At 36.4% G+C, this 23,039-nt stretch overlaps 1 protein-coding gene across 8 annotated transcripts in view; it reads right to left on the bottom strand.

The window, feature by feature from the left end:
- Positions 1-23,039, bottom strand: part of BORA (BORA aurora kinase A activator) — a 32,152-nt gene that overhangs the window by 8,680 nt on the left and 433 nt on the right. For 3 of the 8 annotated variants that reach the window (XM_032277338.1, XM_032277339.1, XM_032277340.1), the window contains exons 2-10: positions 22,142-22,309; positions 19,853-19,959; positions 16,240-16,285; positions 12,888-12,969; positions 7,078-7,143; positions 6,073-6,129; positions 5,453-5,679; positions 4,582-4,714; positions 1,584-2,194 (exon numbers count right to left, since the gene is read on the bottom strand). In XM_032277338.1, the coding sequence (XP_032133229.1) occupies positions 1,584-2,194; positions 4,582-4,714; positions 5,453-5,679; positions 6,073-6,129; positions 7,078-7,143; positions 12,888-12,969; positions 16,240-16,285; positions 19,853-19,959; positions 22,142-22,294 (1,482 nt within the window). In that variant the 5' untranslated portion in view covers positions 22,295-22,309. The remainder of the gene's footprint in view (positions 1-1,583; positions 2,195-4,581; positions 4,715-5,452; positions 5,680-6,072; positions 6,130-7,077; positions 7,144-12,887; positions 12,970-16,239; positions 16,286-19,852; positions 19,960-22,141; positions 22,310-23,039) is intronic. The other 5 variants (XM_032277342.1, XM_032277343.1, XM_032277344.1 and 2 more) reach the window with 3 other exon arrangements.

The raw sequence follows: 23,039 nt of genomic DNA, 5'->3' as shown, positions 1-23,039 counted from the left end.
CATCTTTAAGGGATAAACTTTTAAGCCTCTATGTGCTTTTTTGTATTTATGAAACCAACTTTAGAGATGCTAAAATATGTAAAAGTGATTCTAGTATAATTTTTTTTGAGCAATGAACCTAGAAGTCAGGATAGGCAACAGAAGCTTAAAAACATGAGCAAAATATTATATTTAATTTTGGGTCATTTAGAATCCTTCCATGAGTTTTAACTTCAGCATGCCCAAACTGACAACACTAAAGCATTATAGGGTTGGTGTGAGAATTAAATGAATTAATAAAGTGGTTAGAAGAGTGCCTGACATATCAAAACACTATGTAAGTTATGAGCTATTATTATGAGTCAGTATAAAGTTTTGGATTAAAGAACATGGACTCTAAAACCAGACTGCCAGGATCAAATCTCAGCTCTTCCCCTTCCTAGCTGTATAGAAACTTTAGGTAATTTACTTAATCTCTCTGACCCTCAGTTTCCTCCTCTGTAAAACAGGGATAATAGTACACATACCTCACAGGATTGCTGTAAAGCTTCAACAAGTTAAAACCTGTAAAGTCTCAGAACAGGACTTGGCATATAGCAATGCTATGTAAGTGTTAGATGTTATTGTTATCCCCTTCTGACTTTTGAAGTTCCTTCAAAATTCTCAGCTCAAAGAATACAACAATGAATGGGACAAATGTCTTTCTGCAGTGCTGATTATGAAGTATACGTAGCTGTGAAATGAATCAGGTTTTCCTGTTGTCAGAGACATTGCAAAATTGAAAATGAATAATTTCATGAAAAATGTTGGCTATAATCACATTTCTAAAAGAAAAATACAGAAATGCATATGTAGAAAAATCTAAGGCCGGGCATAGTGGCTCATGCCTGTAATCTCAGCACTTTGGGAGGCCGAGGTGGGTGGATCACCTGAGGTCAGGAGTTCGAGACCAGCCTAGCCAACATGGCAAAACCCCATCTCTACAAAAATACAAAAATTAGCCAGACGTGGTGATATATACCTGTAGTCACAGCTACTCAGGAGGCTGAGGCAGGAGAATCGCTTAAACATGGGAGGCAGAGGTTGCAGTAAGCCAAGATCACAACATTGCACTCCAGCCTAGGTGACAGAGTAAGACTCTTATCTCCAAAAAACAAAAACAAAAAAACCCCACAAATGCTCTAAACTCTGTTATCCCCCTTAAATCACATAAAAGAAAAACAAAAATGATTTTATTTTTAGAATACAAATACTATACCAGACCTTGCATTTTTTGGGGACTAGATCCACACGATAGAGTGATGTCAATCCTGCCTAACTTTAGCAGGATTGATTTCTCTAGAGCAGGCTGATTTCTTTTCTGCTCTCAGTCTTTCCTACTCCAAATAAATATCAGTTAATGTGAATACAAACTCTGCCTAACCAATCATAATTAAAATAAATGTACTCCTCATATCACTTGGCATTAATATTTTTAAAAACTATTCTCTAATACGACAGTCCTCATGTTTAATCCATTATCATTCTTATACTAAATCTTAGAAAAGAAAGGATAAAGCACAGCAAGGCAGTGAGGAAGGGGTATAGAATATTAAATACCTTACCTGAATGTTACTGCTTTCACAAGGAATGACACTGCTTTCAGCAAGAGGTGACATGCACATATGAGAGTTTTCAATACTGAAGGCAATGCCACTCACAAAATCAGTCATGGGTGAACTGCCATTATCAACTGGCTCCTTAATCCAAGTGTTCTCATCTGCTGTCTCTATAGGATCAACCATATCCACAGTGTTATTGTCCTTCTCACTTTCAACATCCTGCAGCAGTGCTAATTCTTTCTCAGAAGCACTGGACTGACTTTGTGTAATAGACATGGCAGTCACAACCAAATGTGTGCTGTGTGTAGGAGCCTCACTACTCAACTGCCGTAGGTGTTTTCCAGCTGCATCTATGGCTGGTGATGAGACATCTGCAGAAGGAATATTCTCTTTATCTTCCTCTTCTTCACCGTGAGTCTCAAGAGTAAAAGGTATCTGAATCAGTGAGGTGCAATACTGAGTACCACTTCTATACATCTCGAGGCTCATAGGAGACCAATTTTTAATTGGTGAGCAGCCATCTATATAAGGACTTCTGATACACGGGTTAGTAATCCCATTAGAATTCGTTCCAGATGAAGCATCAGGAGAATGAACAGTAAACTTCCTTTGTTCTGAAAGGTGGGAAGGGGAAAAAAAATCACATCATAAAAACGTGAAAATGGAAAAGCCATTACTAAATGGTAATCATGTTTCATGCCAGGAAAAACTGGATTTCTCTAACAGTTGTGGTGTTTGCCAAAGTGAAATTTTGATGTCAAAAACAATAGCACAAATGGATGTGTCTCAATAAGTAGGATGAACCTCTTCAGAAATAATTTATTTGGCACTTTCTCCCTTTTTTTTTTTTTCCTTTGGAGATAGGGTCTCACTGTTGCCCAGGCTGGAGTGCAGTGGCACAATCACAGCTCACTGCAGCCTTGACTTCCCCAGGCTCAGGTGAGCTCCCACCTCAGCCTCCCAACTTAGCTGGAACTATAGGCATACCACCATGCCTGGCTAATTTTTGTATTTTTGTATATATATATATTTTTTTGTAGAGATGGGGTTTTACCATGTTGACCAGGGTGGTCTTGAATCCTGGGCTCAAGCAATCCACTGGCCTAAGCCTCCCAAAGTGCTGGGATTACAGGTGTGAGCCATCACATCTGGTCACTTTCTCTTTTTTAATTAAATTATTTTACTCACAGAAAATTATTTGCTTATGAGCATACTGCTATTATACTAACATTGCTCATATACAAGGAAAATCCCTAGCCAATCAGCTGAAACCTACAACTTAACAGCTGTACCTGGTAAATGAAAGACATAAAAACATATGTGTTTATGTACAATACAAGCAACATAAAAAAACAAACAAAATACTGGAAAATATCTGCAACTATAAAGAGCCTAACAATGATAATCAAAATGATAAAAATGCTTTAAAACTTTTAAAAATATTTTTTGTAATTTAATTAGCTTAACTAAAACAAATTTCAAAAATGGACAAAAGCACACAATCTTTCCAATAGTAAACATACATAAGAAAAGTGTTCAGCCGGCCGGGTGTGGTGGCTCATGCCTGCAATCCCAGCACTTTGGGAGGCCGAGGTGGGCAGATCACAAGGTCAAGAGATCGATACCATACTGGCCAACATGGTGACACCCTGTCTCTACCGAAAATACAAAAATTAGATGGTCATGGTGACACACGCCTGTAGTCCCAGCTACTCGGGAGGCTGAGACAGGAGAATTGCTTGAACCAAGGAGGTGGAGGCTGCAGTGAGCCGAGATTGCGCCACTGCACTCCAGCCTGGCGCCTGGCTAAAGAGCGAGACTCTGTCTCAAAAAAAAAAAAAAAAAAAAAAATGGTTCAGCCACATAAATAATAAAATTATGGAAGTTAAAGTAAGGGAAGGCCATTCATTTAATAATAACATGAGTTTGAACCAACAATTCCTCCAAAAATCGTGACAATAAATATTTGGAGAGAGCTCATGTCATTAGTGACCAAAGATACAAAATTTAAAGCAGTGAGATATTTCTGTAATATGCCAAATTTGTAAACATTCAAAAATAATACCAGCATTTCTCGTTGGAAAGAAATTACTTTCTTACAAATTACTGAAGAAAATTTCAATTGGTACAACCTTTTATGAGGAAAATTTGGCAAAATTCATGAAAAGCCTTTAAAAACATTCACCCTCTTTGACCAAATAAGTTCATTTCTGAGAATTTAATCTACGGATATAAATATGTATAACATCATGTATACATAAGGATAATTGTTAGTTTCATGATAAAGAAAACTTAGAAAAATTTAAATGTTTATCAGTGTTTGAAAACAAATGATGCATTCCTGAAATGTAATATTATATAGCAATTCAAAGTTGTGCTTTGAGACAATTACAAATGACATGAACAACCTATGAAAATACTCATAGAATGCTCTGTGAAAAAAGCAGGATCTAGAACCATCTATATATATGTATATACATGTATATAACCATATGTGTATATCCACATACATACACATAAAGACTAACAAAATGTACTTTTCAGTTTTCTGAAAAATTTTGTGTACTAAGAAAAAAACTGAATAGTTTTCAAAAAGTGCTACAGTTTTTTCAAAGAGAAATTCATGTACTGCAAAGAGACACAGTTCATATTTACGTTAAAAACCTTAATCAAATATACCTTTACAAAATCTGAATATTACCAATCTAAACCTACAGTTAGAAGGCATACGAACACCAACTTGTCTCTAAAATTGCTTTTTTTCTTTTGATAGTGTTTGATGTAAATATTGCTAATTAAAGCAACTGTATTTAACACTACAGTGTAACTTGGTTGAGAATTCCAGCCTTTGAAGGTAAACTGTTCTTTTATTTAAAAATCGAAGTTTCTAAATGTTAGGTTAGTGGTCATTTTGAGCTCTATCATTAAAACAAATTAAAAGAACCTCTCTAATAACAAATATTGATAGTATAAAACTTTTAACTGGTATTATGCTACATACCTGAGAGTGGGGTCTTTCCTATCTGAAATGCAATTGGTGAGAAAGTGGGTGAAGAAATCGGTGAAGCACTAGTTACGCTTCCCAAGCTGTATCTTTTTGCACTAGCCTGAATAGGGCTAGAAGAAAACTGCCCCTGTAATAAAATTAAATAGTAAATAAATTTATATGGTTCTCTTTCTTAACTCATACACTGCATGCTATTTATCATGGTCTTCAACACACATTTATAAACTAAGAATAGTTCCCAAGAAGGCACCCTGTAACAAAGAAAACTAAGAAGATTGCCACAAAAATTCTGAAATAGTGTCGAATGTTAGTCAAAATATAAACACACTGTATTTGAACAAACCATTAAGTTTCACACTAAGCAACCATCTGTGAAAAATTTTTAAATAATTTACTCTATTAAGCCAAGCCAGTTGTATTATACTGTAAATGTCACATACTTTAGTAGATAACCTAAAGGCTCATGATAAATCTGATCATCCTGTACATATCTAAATACAAACTTGGAGAGTCTGACCTAAAACATTCCTATGACTAATGACAACATATGAACTAGAGTTAGTCTTTGTGAAGCATAATACCCAAAAGACAACCATCCCTCCTGTGAAAGCAATCTGGGCAGCTCGTCCAACTACATCTCACAGGGATGTCCAAGGGAGAGAATACAGTCATGAGTTCTTAGTTTCTCTTTCTGGTTAGGCCAGTAAAGGCCCTTCCTTATCCCTTTTTTCCACTCATTACCAAAAGTGGAAACCAAAAACCACAGCTTCAGGCTGCTGAAAGCCTAAGACAGAACAACAACAAAATAATGTGGGTTGGACAAGCTTGACAGCAAATCAGCCGACTGCTTTTTTAGTATACTCACCGAACTTGGTGTCTGCAAGGGGCTCCTACACTTTACAGGAGACAAATCTATTGAATAAAACATCTCCAGTGATGTTTGAGCACCACTATGAGGACTTCTGGGAGAAGCTGAAGGTAACGAGTCGGAGATGCTTCCGTTCCCATCCAAAAACAGCTTTCTTCTGAGGGATGAAGAACTGAGGTTTCCAGGAGATTGATCAGCAAATTCATCAGCTTTAAAATAGTCACCTGTATTTAATAACAGAGCTAGTCATTTTAAAGAGCAATTATACTTCTGTTGAGTCTCAACTTTTAAGAAGCCATTATGTACTACATGTTTGAATTTTTTTCCCAAAAAGAGGGCAAAGTTTAATTGCATATGTGATGTTTTACATCTTAAATTATTCCTTAGTTTTTACTGCTACATTGTTAGTATAAGGAATACCAATAAAATGTTTATAGTTTCTGTCTATAGTAATAAAGTTCATTATGATAATAAGACTATTCAAATCATGTTCAAGAAAAGAAAAATTTCAGGACAGTTTCCCTACCACATATTTCCCATATTACCATTTACAAAAAGCCAGCCAAACAAAACCTTTGGTTTAAGTTATTAAAGGTTTAAACAAATACGGTATTTACCTAATATATTTTCTAAATTAAAATCCACAGGAAGAGACAGCAATGTCTGACAAGCAGCTGAAAACAAGCAAACAAATAAATAAATTCAAACATGGGAGAAATCAATGAAAAGTATACGATATGCAATTCAGCATGTGCTACCCAGTCAACCATCTCCCTGTGATGCTCCAGCCAAACGAAGTATTCCATTTCTGCATTCTATTACATACCCTGTCACCTTTCTAGAAGTGGTTTCCCACACTCTCCGCCACTGGCGTAAACGTGTAAATAGTAAAAGTTAACTCCTGGTACTGGCACTTGAAAAGGAAGCCAGCCTGTATTTGGGAGGAGATTTCTCACTTGAACCAATTTTTGAAAGAATGCTTTCCCTCAGAATTCAGAAACTAACTCAGAACCGCACAACGTCATGGGAAAAAAAGAAAAAGAATGCTTTCCAAGACCAGAAATCAATTCACACGCCTTGAACAAGAAAACAAAACACTGCTGCTATTTCTAAAATATGCTGGATGGACCTGTTCTACTATACTTGTTTTTAAAGGTCAGCTCTCATATGGTTATTACGTAGCTCATTCAAAAAACGCAAATGGACCAGGCTTGGTGGCTCACGCCTATAATCCTAGCACTTTGGGAGGCCAAGGTGGGCAGATAGCTTGGGCCCAGGAGTTTGAGACATGTCTGGGCAACATGGCAAAACACTGTCTCTACAAAAAATACAAAAATTAGCCAGGTGTGGGGGCTGATGCCTATAGTCCTAGCTACTGAGGAGGCTGAGGTGGGAGGATCACCTGAGCTTGGGATGTCAAGGTTGCAGTGAGCTCTTGATTGTGCCACTGCACTCCAGCTTGGGTGACAGAGTGAGACCCTGTCTCAAAAAAATAAATATAAAAGTAAATTTTTAAAAAATATAAACAGTTTCCAGAGTAAAGTGTTACTACCTGAACTTGGTTTAGAATCAAATGTAGCTTAACATGGAACATACTTCTTTCAGACTGTGTTCATACTCACCATTGCTTTTCTCAGAATGAATGGTCAGCTTTTTTCCAATTGGAGAGTCACTATTTATGTTAGTGCCTGTAAAACATTGTAAGTGAAAAAGCCTACGTTTTATACTTTTCATTTGTGTTAGCATTACTTTTTCCAGAGTAAAAAATTAAGACAGTGAAAACTTTTATTTTGCAACATTAAAAAAAAAATCTGCATATATAAGTAGATATTTTGGGATGTTTCTCTTATTTTTTTTTTACCTTTGAGGGAATACAAGGATAAAACTAAATAAAGGATTACCACAGCAAATAAGGAGGCACCAAGTAATACTTTTTTTTTTTTTTTACATTTTTCTCTGAATAATAAATAATTGTATATATTTATGGGGTACAATGTGATGTTTCAATACATGTATACACTGTGATAAGAGCAAATCAGGCTAATTTACTATCCATTGTCTCAAATACTTTTCATTTCTTTGTGGTGGGAACATTTAAAATCTACTTTCGGCCGGGCGGTGGCTCAAGCCTGTAATCCCAGCACTTTGGGAGGCCGAGGCGGGTGGATCACGAGGTCAAGAGATCGAGACCATCCTGGTCAATATGGTGAAACCCCGTCTCTACTAAAAATACAAAAAAAATTGGCTGGGCATGGTGGCGCGTGCCTGTAATCCCAGCTACCCAGGAGGCTGAGGCAGGAGAATTGCCTGAACCCAGGAGACGGAGGTTGCGGTGAGCCGAAATCGCGCCATTGCACTCCAGCCTGGGTAACAAGAGCGAAAACTCCGTCTCAAAAAAAAAAATAAAATAAAATAAAATCTACTTTCAGCAATTTTGAAATACAGAACACCTGATTACCAGTTATAGATCACCAGAACTTATTCTTCCTGTCTAACTGAAACTTCGTACCCTTTAACCAACATCTCCCCCAAGACCCCTCCTCCCTACCGTCTGGCAACCACCACTCTCTTCTTTACTTCTAAGAGTCTGACTTTTTTAGATTCCACATATAAGTGAAATTATTTAGTATTTGTCTTTCTGTGCCTGGCTTTTTTCACTTAGCATAATGTCCTCTAGATTCATACATGGTGTCACAAATGACAAAATTTCCTCTTTGTTAAGGCAGAATAGTATTCCATGTGTATATGTACCACATTTTAAAAATCCTTTCATCTGTTGATGGACACTTAGGTTGATTCCATATCAAGGCTGTTGTAACTAATGATGCAGCAATAAATATGAGAGTGTAGCTATCTCTTTGAATTACTAATTTCAGTTCCTTTGGATATATATCTGGTAGTAAAGCTGATGAATCCCAAAGTAATATATGTTTTTAAGGAAATGAAGGCTACTCTTCCTGATGTCAACCTTAAAAGGTTAGGGATATCTCTTAGCTATCCTCAATGTCCTCAACAATTAAACTGCCAGATTATTTTGACAAAACCTGAAACTTGATCAATAAAACCATGAGTTTCTTTCACAATAGGAGTTAAAAACAAGGGTGCAAATTATTTTAACTCTAAAGTTTTATAAGTTGAAAAACCACCAGATTTAAAAAACCCAAAAACTAAAACAATGACAAAAAAGACAACATAAGCAAGATAAAAAGGAAGAAAATGCAAGGGGACCAAACAAACCTCCCCCTCCAAAGCCAGAAACAACTCAGGAATTTTAAAATAAAATGACAAGATAGAGTATAATAACCTAATAATCCTAAATTTTAAAATAGGTAAGTGGATTGCTGAATAAATTAAATTTCCTTGTTAAATACTATCAAAATGGCTAATAAATACAATTCTGGACGTAGATGCTTTCTTCACTGCGGGCAGAATGACCTTCTATAAGACAGATGTAATCAATACTCTCTCTGCCTAAAACCCTGTAATAGTCTTTAGGCTAAAATCCAAACGCTTCATTGGCTTACAAGGCCCTTCAAAACCATGTGTATTTCTCTAACATGGTTGCCATCTAACTAAATATTATTTGAGTCCCTAAAACAAACAAACAAGAAACATGTATCTCTCTCATCTCTAGGTATTATCTTATGCTATCTCCTCCCTGGCTTTTCTCCCTGGAATTCCAGGTGTCTAACTCAAATCTCAGCTTAAATTTTATCTTCTGGCAGCATGCCTCCCTTGCCCTCCTCAGGCCAGACACCTACAGCAACGCTGTCACAACACTTTTCAACTCCATTCCAAGTGTTTTGGTTGTTTCCCCTAGAAGGGCTTAGACAAGTTTAAGATCACAATTAAATGAGGAAAAAAAGATGGATTTGATTACACCAAAGTAAGAATTTTCTGGCAATTCAGGATATCAAGAACAAACATTAACATACATATGACAGAATGGGAGATAACATTTGAAATGTTTAAGACCAATATAATCACAATACATAAGTTACCTTAGGAATTAATGGGGGAAAAAAAGGATAGCAACTCCAATTGCAACACATTAATGAATCACAAGTAGGCGTTTTCGAGATGAAATTTAAAAGGTCATTAGTATATGAAGACAAAAAGAAAACGGAAACAATCATTTAGAATGTCAAATAACCTATAAGAAAGGCAGACATGTAAAAGCTGGCTAACGCCAAGGGCAGGCAGGGATGCTGGGACACAGGAACCCTAGGCACTGTGGGGGCTGTGCAGACAATCTAGGGAGCACCCTAATACTGTGTAGTCAGATTAGGTAAAGATACATTCTATAACTCAGAAATCCTCTACCTGCGTATATATCCCAGGGAAATTCTCACTCAAGTCCATAAATGAAAACACATGAGGATATGCGCTGAAATGTTTACTATTATAAACATTTATGTTTGCTGCATGAAAAGTAAAAGCTAATAGCACAAGCTAACATGTATAAACAAAACCTCTTTTTCCCTCATTCATCATTTTCTTTGTTAACCTTTAGGTAAATAACCACTTACCATGTGCCAGGTACATGATCTTAGATCATAACCATAATAACCATCATTTTATAGATAAGGTAACTGAGGCACAGAAAAGCTAAGTAACTCACCTACAGTCACACAGCTAGTGAGCTTTACTGGGTACAATTCAATCCCAGATAATATTATACTAGAGTAAGGGTCAGCAAACTATGGTTCATGGCACAAATCTGGCCTGTCACTTGTTTTTGTAAATACAGTTTTACTGGTACACACTCACACTCATTTACATATTGTCACTGGCTGCTTTTGTGGTACAGCAGTAGAGTTGAATGGTTCTGACAGAGACTGTGTGGTCAGTAAAGGCTTAAATATTTATTATTGGGTCCTTTACAGATAAGGGCTGCCAACCTTGGCCCTAAAGTAGCATCCAACAGAACTTTTTCTGTGACGATGCAAACGTTCTCTATACACTACCTGACACACACATGGCTATTGGGCACCTGAAATGTGAATATGGTGAATGGGAAACTCTATTTGTAAATTTAACTTTAATCAGTCATACATAGCCACATCTGTCAAGAACTATGAAGGGTCTAAGATTTTACCCAACTTGCCAGCTAACAAGTAGTGAACATGTCGAAGTTCCATGGGTGCTAGCTAAAGACATGAGGCTTCTGGGGTCAAAGACAAAGGACTGCATTGTTTTCAGCACAGCAGGCAGCATGCACTTAACGTTCCTATCAGTTCCCCTTGTCCCCAAGTGCCAAGAAGGTGACCTGAAACAGCCCAGTGCAGTGAATTCTTATAATTCTGCCTACAAGTTGGACTTCATCATACCAAAAGCAGGGTTCATTCAACCTTGACAGTTTCCAATTCTATACCTCTATGTGGTTGATCCAGATATCTGCCTTCTATAAATTCCTCCTGGTAACCACCTCCCTATGGGACAGCTACATACGGCCTACCTGACTGTCCCCCTGACCCTCATACCTCACATGGATTACACAGACGTACCACAGTGACTACCTCTCAGTCACTGTGTGACCTCCTCAATGCATGCCTGCTTGCTTTAAACCCACCAACTAAAACTCTGTTTGGATAATGCCCTGGACTTGATAAAGGCATTGGCCCATGGGTCCCTTTCTCTCACTGACCCCCATGTGTGGTGTTCAGGCATGCTGTGTACCCCCAGGACTTGTAAGTAATAAAATTTTTATCTCCATCTGTGTCTCTCCTAATCATGGGAGGAGTGCTATCTTATAAGATTCCAAATTAAAATACCCAGGTGGCTGGTGGACACACAATGGGTTTTCACCACAGCTCAGAAATCCCAAGCTTAGGAAATCTCTTTTATAAGAGACTGCAAACAAACTTGCTCCAGAGGGAGACATCATCTTTATTACCCTGGACAGCAAAACAAGCTACCCTCCGCTCTGGTAGCACACACTATCTCGACCTTCCAAGGATGTTCACAAGACAAACACCCTTGAGAAGATAGTTTGGAACAGAACCTGTCCATGCCACTCCATAAAAGGTGTGCAGAAATGTGTGAGGTTGATGGAGCACTGTCTCCCAACAACACAGGAGACAGCACAGCTCTGGAGCCCAGCCTCTTAACCACTGCACTGTTACCATGGGCTGGATTTGGTTTCAAAGAGTCTATGTATTTTTAGCTAAAATAGAATGCTTGGAATACAAAATGTTATAAAAAAAAAAAAATCACTGAAGAAGGTTGATTCACCTGTTGAAAAAAAATCCAACAGTAAAGAATTTGGGGGTGAAAAACTAGTATCTATGAGAATGTCACCTTGAACACACAATTTTGGAGCTAAGAGGGTTGTAAATGGACAACTCTAGTTCAATCCTTTTATTTCACAAATAAAAGACTGAGGTACAAAGAGATTGAATAATTTGATCAAGGTCACCTCTCTGGTTTATAAAAGTAGGAAGTTTTACAATCCAGATTTCCATCTACTATTGCACACTACCATTAATTCAAAATGGCTAAGAATACAGCATCTGATTTGAGGATGCCTAATTTTGAATCCAGGTTGTCCCACTTTTATCATCTCTGTAACCCTTGACAAATGCTCTCACCTTTCTAAAACTAGGTTTTCTTACCTAAAAAATGAGGCCAATAATTGCACCCACTTCATATAAGAAATTACTGAAAGCACTTAGCACTGTCCTGGCATAGAGCAAGCACTGATCCAGCTTACCTATTATTGTTGCATTATTATGTTGTGTTTTTGATAAAGAATGGAACAAATACGCTCTCTTACACTGAAAGCACAATTAAGGTAGACTACAATATAAAGTGTAATTCCACTGTAATCAGGGATGCATATATACAAGTGACACCTGAATACTGCCTCACAACCCAAAGAGCAGTGAGAGCACATATAAGACAACCATTGCCTGGAGAAAGAAAGATATTTGATAGATTACTGGCTTGCCCTTTAATTTCCTTATTAATTTAGCAGATACTCAGCAATAATACACTGTCCCAGAGGTCATATTAAGGCTTCATCCTTTCTTTACTTTTATGAGAAATTAGCAAATTAGCAAAAGGCAATACAATTTAGGATTTTATTTAAAATATTAACCTTCAAAATACTGCTAAAGTCATTAACAACTCATCTGTATATTCAGCACCAACTATTTCTTCATCTGTGAATCCTCTATAACCATCATTGTAACTGACATTCACAATAGTCATGAAGAAAAAGTTAAATTCAGAATGAAACAGCTAAAAAAAAAAAGAATTCAATTCAATAAATATTAGTCAAATTTTTAATTCTAATTCTAAAAGGAGTTAAATTCTATGTTATCGAGGATTTTAAAGCAAGCTCCTTACAAAGCAGATATACTAGCACTTCATGATATGTTGCTTTATATCCACTGATTTATTTTATTTATATCATTTTTAGTACACTCACATTTACTGGAATGATATTGTGAAGGCTGTTTCCCTTCATGATCAGTCCAAGGAGAGGGTACGATGACATCTTTAGTGAAAAACTAGGAAAATTAAAGTCATACAATTAGGCATATATTCCGCCCAAAATGTGAGAAGGTACCTGTCTTATTTCCCAATAACCATTAAACATGTCATATACTAACTTTATAATTATATGCAAAACTTTTAATACTTAAAAGCACAAAAGACCAAAGGAAAAATAGAAGAAATTTAAAGCATATTTAAAGAAGAATCTTAATACTTCAAATCAACCAGTTATATTTGAAACTTGCAAACGAAACTAAGAGCATTAATCATAGACAAAGTATTTTAAATTTCTTTCTCAGGTTTTTTTTGGTGTGGTTACAAAAAGGAAGATGAAAAGGGGCGGAATATATTAAGACAGATATGCAAGTAAGCCAGTATGAATGGTGGCACTAGAGCTGGCTCGCTTGTTCTGGCTCTAAAGATCTGATCATTGAATTTTCAAGAATTCTGTGCGCCAGTTGTTAAAAACAATATTAAAAATAAAATTATGTAAACTTACAATTAAATAAATTATATTAGAAAGGTAACAAATATTCAAAACTCACCACTTGCTAATTATTTTATACATTTATCAATATCTATGCTCTTGAGGTTAATAATGCCTTTTGTATGTGTACGGTGGAATTCCTACATATAATGGTATGCCACTATTTTTCCTTTTCCATTCAGTGATGACACATCAGTAGCTTGAAATGGCCATGGTTGGAGTACTTACACTACAGATAGCAGCAGTCACTATAAATCATATTCCTTCCACAATCAGAGAGCCAGTTAAACATTTACCACTACACTTCTGGCCAGTATATTCAAAAGGAGATACAGCATTTAGATACATTTCTCTTTCATTTCTAACACAGTATTTTCCCATCACTCTGTTTTACAGGTAACCAAAAACATTTTCTTTACATTTTGCTACACATATAACTAAAAGCTAATTTTCTTAACTAAACTACCCATGAATCTATGAGGAAAACATTAAAAAAAAAAAAAGGTAGAATGAGGCAAATATAGACAATTACCAGAAAAAAATTAAATGACCTATAAACTTAGGAAGTGATGTATAAGTTCACTCAAAAGTAAAGAAATACAAATACAAAAATGTCATTTTTAAAGTAGTAAGAGTAGAATTAAGAACTCTGATAATAATCAATATTGGAGATATGGAAAGTCAAGCAGTGTCATCCTGTAATCAGGAGTATAAATTGGTATAACCTTTTAGGAGGGCAATATGGTTAAAGCTACCAAAACTGAAAATTCATAAAGCTTCTGACTTAGTAAGTCCACTTCAAGAACATAAAGAGGTATGTACAAATCGCTGCAGCATTATTTAGGACAGAAGAATAATGAACACAATTTAAACATCTGTCAACAGGGGCTAGGTTACTATGCTGTTACTAAGAGAATGTAAAAATCTGTATATGGGCCGGGCGCGGTGACTCAAGCCTGTAATCCCAGCACTTTGGGAGGCCGAGGCGGGTGGATCACGAGGTCAAGAGATCGAGACCATCCTGGTCAACTTGGTGAAACCCCGTCTCTACAAAAAATACAAAAAATTAGCTGGGCATGGTGGTGCGTGCCTGTAATCCCAGCTACTCAGGAGGCTGAGGCAGGAGAATTGCCTGAACCCAGGAGGCGGAGGTTGCGGTGAGCCGAGATCACGCCATTGCACTCCAGCCTGGGTAACATGAATGAAACTCCGTCTCAAAAAAAAAAAAAAAAAAAAAAAAAATCTGTATATGTTGGTTATCAAAAAATTTCTAAGAAAAATCATTAGGCAAAAAAAGCACGATGCAGTATGAGAATGATAATAGTATAAGAATGATAATCCTATCTGTCAAAAATATTTTAAGGACATAGGCTATTAAACACATAAAATTAATCTGAAGGTATACATAAGAAATGTTATAGTCATTACTTTCACAAAGTAGGATGGGGAAACAGAAGGTTTTTTTATATTTTTTCTTTTTGTTTTTACTATGTACATAATTTAGCATATTTTCAAAAACATATATTGAAAAGAAACAGATTTTCTTTATGTTCTTAAGTTTACCTGCTGGGTTTCCCTTTAAAATTAAGGATTCTTAAAAGAAAGCATTTTTCTACAATGTTGGAAATTTGGAGAGTCTGAGAATATTCAGCTGGGGAGGAACCCAGTGATTGAGTCAGAATGAAAACTATGCAGTTACTAGATAGATAAAGAAGTAGGTAATGTTTGGCAGCAGTAAATATAGTCTTTTGGGATACAGAAGAACCAGTATGGCTAGGGAACAGAGGCGGGTAGAGGGGGTTAGAGAGGTGGAAAAGCAAAAATCAGAAATGCTGCCATCAGATAGAGACTTTCTGAGGAAACAACTAAGTAAATAACCCTTACTTAGATGCTGGGCTGGGCGCCATGGCGCACGCCTGTAATCCCATCACTTTGGGAGGCTGAGGTGGGAGTATCACCTGAGGCTGGAAGTTTGAGACCAGCCTGATCAACATGGAGAAACCCCATCTCCACTAAAAATACAAAATTAGCTGGGCTTGGTGGCGCATGCCTGTAATCCCAGCTGCTCAGGAGGCTGAGGCAGGAGAATCGCTTGAACCCGGGAGGTGAAAGTTGCAGTGAGCCAAGATAGCACCATTGCACTCCAGTCTGGGCAACAAGAGCGAAACGCCATCTCAAAAAATAATAATAAAAAACAATAAAAATTTAAAAACCCTTACTTAGATGCTAAGGGAGGCAGTTCAACAGACAGAAAAAAAAAAAGCAAAAAACTTAATTACTTTTCTTTTTTAAAAAGGCTAAATTATGATATCCCTTTCCTATTTAACAGTAAGAGATTTTATTTCATGAATATCTTAAAAATCCAAAGTATTAACAACAAAAGATAATGTCATTCTGAATGCCAATCTAGACTCTGAAGGCCTGAGAATATTCAACTTCCTCTACATAAACTCAACTTGAAACAAAGTTTGTGCTCATCAATATTTTGAAGGCACAAGGAAGACAAATTGTGGTAGGTCCTGAGAATGAAAAGATGAAGTACAGTATTGTCCAAAAAACAATTGAGTCTAGAGAAGAGAAACACTCAACTGACCATTACAATAGTATACAAGTACTATGCAAGGCACTGGGATAGCTGAAAATTATTGGCTTAGGACAGCACAGAAGGGTGCTTTATGTAGTTGGGGCTGGGGAGGGTTTGGTGGGGAAATGGGACAGTGAAGGATTTGAAGAAAATCTTCCTAAAGGAAGTGACACACATGCACTGGTTTAGTGATCAGTAACAGTTTTAAGTTACCTCTTCAATGGCTTTTTGTCTTTTGTCTTCCACATCTTTATCTATTCTATACAAAGATAAAGAAGAAAAATAACCATGCTATTACTTAAGCTTATTGAACATTTAAAATAATAACCTTTCAAAGAGATAATCTCTGTCCATTGAAAACTGGCAAATGTTAAGTTCACTTTATAATAAATACTGGTGGTATCTTGTAACATTTAGTAAATGGCAGTATTCTGAAATTCAGCAGTTAGCTGTTAGGCTTACCTCCCTCTTTTCCATTCAAAGTTTGAATGGAATACTTTATTTCAAAACACTTACACTGATATAATTTTAAATTGCTTTTAACAATATAAATTTGATAAATTTTGTCCCTTAATACAAATTAAGCAGTATTTAATTCAACATATATCTAAAAATCGTCCAAGTTTTTTCTCTTAATTTATAACAAGTTTACCATGGTAATAATTTTAGAATTAATTTTTACTGTAAAATAGAAGGATAGTTATCACTTACAGTTCTGAACAGTCAAAAGTATTAAATCTGAAATAAAACATTCAGAATATATTTTGTCCAAATAAATTTTTTTTCACTTTGAATATGCAATTACCGCAACATAAATGTCTCAGCTACAAGATTTAATATAAAATGTCAGGTCACAAGCACAAAGCATATACTTGCCAAGGACTGAGCAGTTAGCCTTGTAGGATCACTTTTTTATTCCATTATAGGAAAGAATGCTTGCTTTCCATCAGTAATTTTTTTTTTTACAATTTAAAATTACTTTGTCTCAGAATTTTTTCTTTAACTTTTATTTTAAGTTCAGGGGTACAAGTGCAGGTTTATTACATAGGTAAACTTGTATCATGGGGGGTTGTTATGTAGATTATTTCATCACCCAGGTATTAAGCCTAGTATCCAACAGTTATCTTTCCTGATCTTCTCTCTCCTCCCATCCTCTACCCTCCAAAAGGCCCCAGTGTGTGGTGTTCCCCTCTATGTGTCCACATGCTCTCATCACTTGGCTCCCACTTATAAGTGAGAACATGAAGTGTTTGGTTTTCTGTTCCTGGGTTAGTTTACTAAGAATAATGGCCTCCAGCTCCATCCATGTCCATGGAAAGGACAGGATCTCATTCTTTTTGTGGCTGCATAGTTTTCCAGGATGCGAATTGTTTTCACATATAGATTTGCTCATAAAGCTTATGTGAGAATGTACACATTTCAGAAATTAAATTAAGTAGATTTTTCAAGTGGGAGATGTCTAAAAAAATAAACTACAGTATCAACCCCCATGTCCCAGCTTGAACAGTAGCCATTTTCAGGATAGCAACTCACTTCTGGTTCATCTTATCATGGTATTAACCAGGTCAAAATGGCAGCACATAATAAGTTTAGCAAATAGCAAGTAAGCTCTGAACTAGGATTACTACATTCAGAAACTTTTTGCTACTTCATCAGAGGGACTTCAAGAACCTCAATAGTCAGGTGATTGCTGGAAGCAGTAAAAATCAGTGTGGTCAAATATTCTAGAGTCAGATCAAAGACAATTCTAAGAAGTCATACAGGGGAGAGCATCCTGACCAGCATATCACTGAACACCAGTATGATGCATACAGGTACAGGTGTGGTCTGAATATTCAGCCTTTGCAAGGTGGCAAAGGAGAGGGGACCTCAGGACTGGTCACCTATGTGGTCAAGACTCACTTGCTTCCACTAGTACGCTTTACAGTTATTGTTTTCTGTGTGGATGGTAGCATGAAAAGTATGGGAAGAATTGAAGTAGAGAGCTAAGATGTAAGAAGAGATACTAAAAGACACTGCTTGTTTCTAAGGATGAATCAAGATATTCTGCTAAGAATATATTGACTATTCTTGGTGGAAGCCATAACCATTCATTAAATTATATTAACGAATTAAATTAGATTATTTTCCCACTCTTTTCCCCTCTTCTACATCACAAATCTATGTACTGAGAGACACCAAGATTATCTTTACAAACCTTTGCAGACAATCTATCATTTAGCATTAAGTACGAAAGCACTGTGTTACAACTTTGGTCTAATTATTTTTGACTCTTGACTCTTAATATCCTGTACCTCTTCGGTGTTTCTTACAGTCCCTCAAAGTACTCAATAAAAATCTCTTGACTGATAAATGTAATAGTTGTCCATCATTCAATATATTGAAGAAACCAGACAAAATAATTAAGCATAATAAAGTTTGTGTGAAACAAAAAATTAATCACTAGCTGTGACTCATTTGCTATTTGCTTTTAGATATTCTTCTCACCTTCTCTTTCAAAGGTATTATTTATTTACTTATTTATTTATTTTATTTTTTTGAGGAGGAGTCTTGCTCTGTTGTCCAGGCTACAGTACAATGGCACCACCTCAGCTCACTGCAACCTTTGCCTCTGGGTTCAAGTAATTCTCCCGCCTCAGCCTCCCAAGTAGCTGCGATTACAGGTGTGCACCACCATACCTGGCTAATCTTTTTGTATGTTTATTAGAGATATGGTTTCACCATGTTGGCCAGGCTGGTCTTGAACTCATGACCTCAAGTGATCTGCACGCCTCAGCCTCCCAAAGTGCTGGAATTACAGGGATGAGCCACCACGCCTGGCCTCAAAGGTATTACTTAAATTTAAGTTAAAATCCTTTCATGCTTTATCCTCATTCTAGACCCTTCCTATTAACACTATGTCTGGATGGACATTAATTTTATGAGTGAATGATCATCATGTTACCAAGGAAAGAGAAGATGGAGGAGAAAAGCCAATAAGTATTTACCAGAACATCTCAATATGTATGCAACTTTTTGTGACTGAATTCTAAAGTCAAAGGGAAAAGGATTATCCTTTGTTTTGGAATAACAACATGTCTACCTTAGGACAGCAAGTTAAAATCTGGTCATACCACGTATTTGATTTTTTTCAAATATTAAAAAATCAGACTATAAAACATATCAACAAAAGAGTCCTTAAAACTAAAAAAGAATAATATGCCTTTACATTTTGTAATAAAAAACTAAATCTGCAGTACATTTGTGCCTTGAAACCTAAACAACACATCAACAATAAGACTGTACTGGGTGATATGTAGAATTGCAGAAAATGTAATTCACAGTCCAAGTGAATTGTTACAGTTGGATGATGTGTAAAAACTTCTCTGTTGCTAATGGATACCCTTCCACTCAATGTGTACTTAACTCTTTAAGGGGATTTTAGGCGTCCCCAAACAGACAACAATGAAACAGCATTTTTCTTCACCCTAAACCATCAAAAAGACAGACTACAAGTCCGTGGTAGAAGTCACAACCATGTAGCAAAGTGCAAATTTCAAAATGCTCTTCCCTTTACTGAGTGCTAGGGGTGCAGAGCTATCCCCTGAATAGCAGGGGGAATAGGTTATCTGTTAAAGAAAAAGGTATCTACCCAGATCTGGAACTGTTGGCAAGAAAATCTTTCTGAATGTATTTATTTGAACCAATTCATTTAGATAGGAAAAATCTGCATCAAAATTTTTTCTACCTGATATCTTTACGTAGAAAAAGACTCAACATTTAGAATTTCCTACCTCTCTTCACTTGAGAGTGTTATTATACTTAGGTGCAAGAAAGGAAAACTTACCGAGAATGACTTAAGTATAAAGCTTGACGATGAATATCTTCTGGGTCTATTTCTACAGGATTAATTACAGCTAGTTGATCAATAGACCATCTAAATTTCCCTGGAGTCTTAACAAAAGAAAGTGAGCTTATGAGTAAAGGCAAACTAAAATAGTTCATCAAAATGCTAATCAATGTAAGAAATAATATGAATGATTATAATATTAAAATATTTTAAAGCTTATATTTTAAAATCTGACTTTACCGTGAAATTAAATGGCAAAGGGTAATCATATCACATTATATCAACTGACCTAATTGTATGTCTCTCTCTCTCATTTTTTTCAAGACAGTCTCATTCTGTCACCCAGGCTGGAGTGCAGTGGCGCAATCTCAGCTCACTGCAACCTCCACCTCCTAGATTCAAGCAATTCTCCTGCCTCAGCCTCCTGACAGCTGGGATTACAGGCACCTGCCACCATGTCCAGCTAATTTTTGTATTTTTTTTTTTTTTTTAATTTTTTTTTTTAGTAGAGACAGGGTTTTACTGGGTTGACCAGGCTGGTCTCAAACTCTTGACCTCAAGTGATCGGCCCACCTTGGCCTCCCAAAGTGCTGGGATTACAGGCATGAGCCATGGCGCCGGCCTGTGTCTCTTTTAAAATATCAAAATCTTTCCCTGGGTTGGAATTACCTAATACTAGAAAAATCACAACAGAGTAATAAAGGTATAAAACTTTCACCATTAACACTCATCAGTGTGATACACTAAGCCCATGTAAAAGTAGAAATCTTTTGGAGTTATCAAAGGTCTTTACTTTCACTAAGAAGAAACTGAAATTAAACAAAGTCCTTAGTTAGGACTTGGAGATGGCTGCAAAAGCTCACAACATAGTTGATCCTTAAAATAATTATGAATAGCAACCAGTGCTGCCTTTCTGTATTCAACCATCCAACCGAATCAAAGGTTTATCTAAATCCTAATCTGTAATTAGAAGTATATTCTAGACAAATTCAGTCCTAAAAACGCAAGATGCCATACATTCCAACTTTGAGGATTAAGTTGCCATCAATCCATTATTTATTTTTAGTAAGACTAAGAGATTAATTTTAATATGATTCAATTAAAAATCACAAGATCAGACTGATGTAATGACTCAATACAAACTGCTCGATCTTTCACTAGTACATACCTGCTCATTGTAAAACCTAAATGAAAGTATAGTAGAAACGGCCACTTTGTTTTCCTAAGTAACTTAGCAGGTTGAAAGATCCAAGGTCAAAAGAACTTATCCAGTGTAGCAAATAACAGTAAAATAAGTGGCACAGGCATGGTGGCTCATGGTAATCCCGGCACTTTGAGAGGCTGAGGTGGGTGGATCACATGAGGTCAGGGGTTTGAGGCTAGCCTGGCCAACATGGTGAAATCCCATTTCTGCCAAAAAAAAAAAAAAAGAAAAAAAAATAGATAAAGTGATGAAGTCTTTTCTAATATCATGAAGAATGCTTTTCCTTCATATTACTATTGTGCTAAGCACTAATCACAGCACCTATCACACTGTCTTGACATTACTCATCTGGTTGTGTCTAACACATTAAAATAGGGTTTAGTTTCTTTTTATAATAGATGGCAAGCTAAGAATTATTTTGACAGTTTTAAATGGTTGGGAAAAAACAAAAAAATATAATATTTTGTGACATGTGAAAACTATATGAAATTCCAATGTGTCCATAAATAAAGCTGTATTGGAACATAGTAACATTATGTCTTTACACACTGCCTATGGCTGCTTTTGTGATACAAGACAGAAGTGAGTAGTTGTGACAGTGACCAAATGACCTATAAAGCTTAAGTATTTACTGTCTGGCCCCTAACAGAAAATTTGCTGACCCCTACGCTGGAATATAATCTCCTTACAGATTTGTGTCTAATGATCCTAACTTGTTCACGGTGTAATCCCTGTGCTTAGCACTGTATCTGACATATAAGAACACTCAAATAATGTTTGCCAAATAAGAACAGAAAATTAGATGATGTAGCTTCTTCTCTAATGTATTAGCAGCTACACCCACAACTGCAGGAAGCTAACATATATTGTTCTTGAACTTAAAAAAAAAAATCTTCTAGCTAACTTACTAACCTAACCATTATATTATAATGAACACTAAAATTTTTAAAAGTATATTGCAGCTATATATGCTCCATAATGTATTTCCTCCTTACCTTGTAAAGAAAGATGTTTACATTTAAAATTATTTGTAACTATTTACATTTCAAATTAGCTGTAAACACTAGTCAGGAATAACTTACTGGTATTTTTGTTGATTTAAAAACAGAAGGACTGGCGAGAGTTTGTTCATGGAGATTAGAATAATCACTAGGACTTTCAAAAGGATTTAAAACAGGGATCCTTCCTGGAGTTTCTGGTGTTATTTGCATTTTTGATTCCTTGACATCTCCCATAGCACAGAGAGGAAACTAAAAAGAAATCGAGTATGCATGTTAAAATTACCAAGTCCTATAGATATTAAACTATTAAAATGTATTCGACAAACACATGTGTCACAAAAACAACTCAAAGCCTAACACTCTTCAGGCTATGTTAGAGCTTACAAAAAAAGTATCACAAATTTTCTCAAGTGATCCTCAAAATAACCTTGGAAGGTACAGCAGTAAGTTATTAGTGGTATTATTTTGCGAAAGAATTAATAAGCTCAGAGACGTGAAGTGGCTTATACGTAGCAGTCAACCAAATATGAATGAGTTCACATCTGCCTCTGAGGCAACTAAAGGTTACAACAGGCAAGATCTCTTCTCAACTGAAGGACTTACATCTATAATTTTTTTTTAAATTCATCATCTCATGTGTCAACAATGTGAACATCCTTTGGATACCCTATCCAACTACAGCTGCTATTAAACAGTTGTTTGTAGCAAGCAGGTAAGAGATGAGGAAGCTTGTGCTGAGTCCTAGCCAGAGAAGTATGATTGACAGGAGCTAGGAAATTAACTGCCTTGGGTGCCCTTTCCTCCAAAATCCTCCTTTCGCCAAGACCACCCCCCCCAGCACAGAAAAAGAGACTGCACTGCTTCCGATCGAAGGAAGCTATAGAGGCTACAACTTGGGGGGGGGAGGTGGAGAAGAATACTCTACTTCTGGAAGGTTGAATTGCAGCCGGTTTCCTCGGGTGGAGCGCGGAGAAGGTGT

This window comes from Sapajus apella, unplaced genomic scaffold (genome assembly GCF_009761245.1).
Source record: "Sapajus apella isolate SASKATOON/1434 unplaced genomic scaffold, GSC_monkey_1.0 scaffold9, whole genome shotgun sequence".
NCBI classification, from domain to species: Eukaryota; Metazoa; Chordata; class Mammalia; order Primates; family Cebidae; genus Sapajus; species Sapajus apella.
This window is presented reverse-complemented; position numbering and strand designations above follow the sequence as displayed.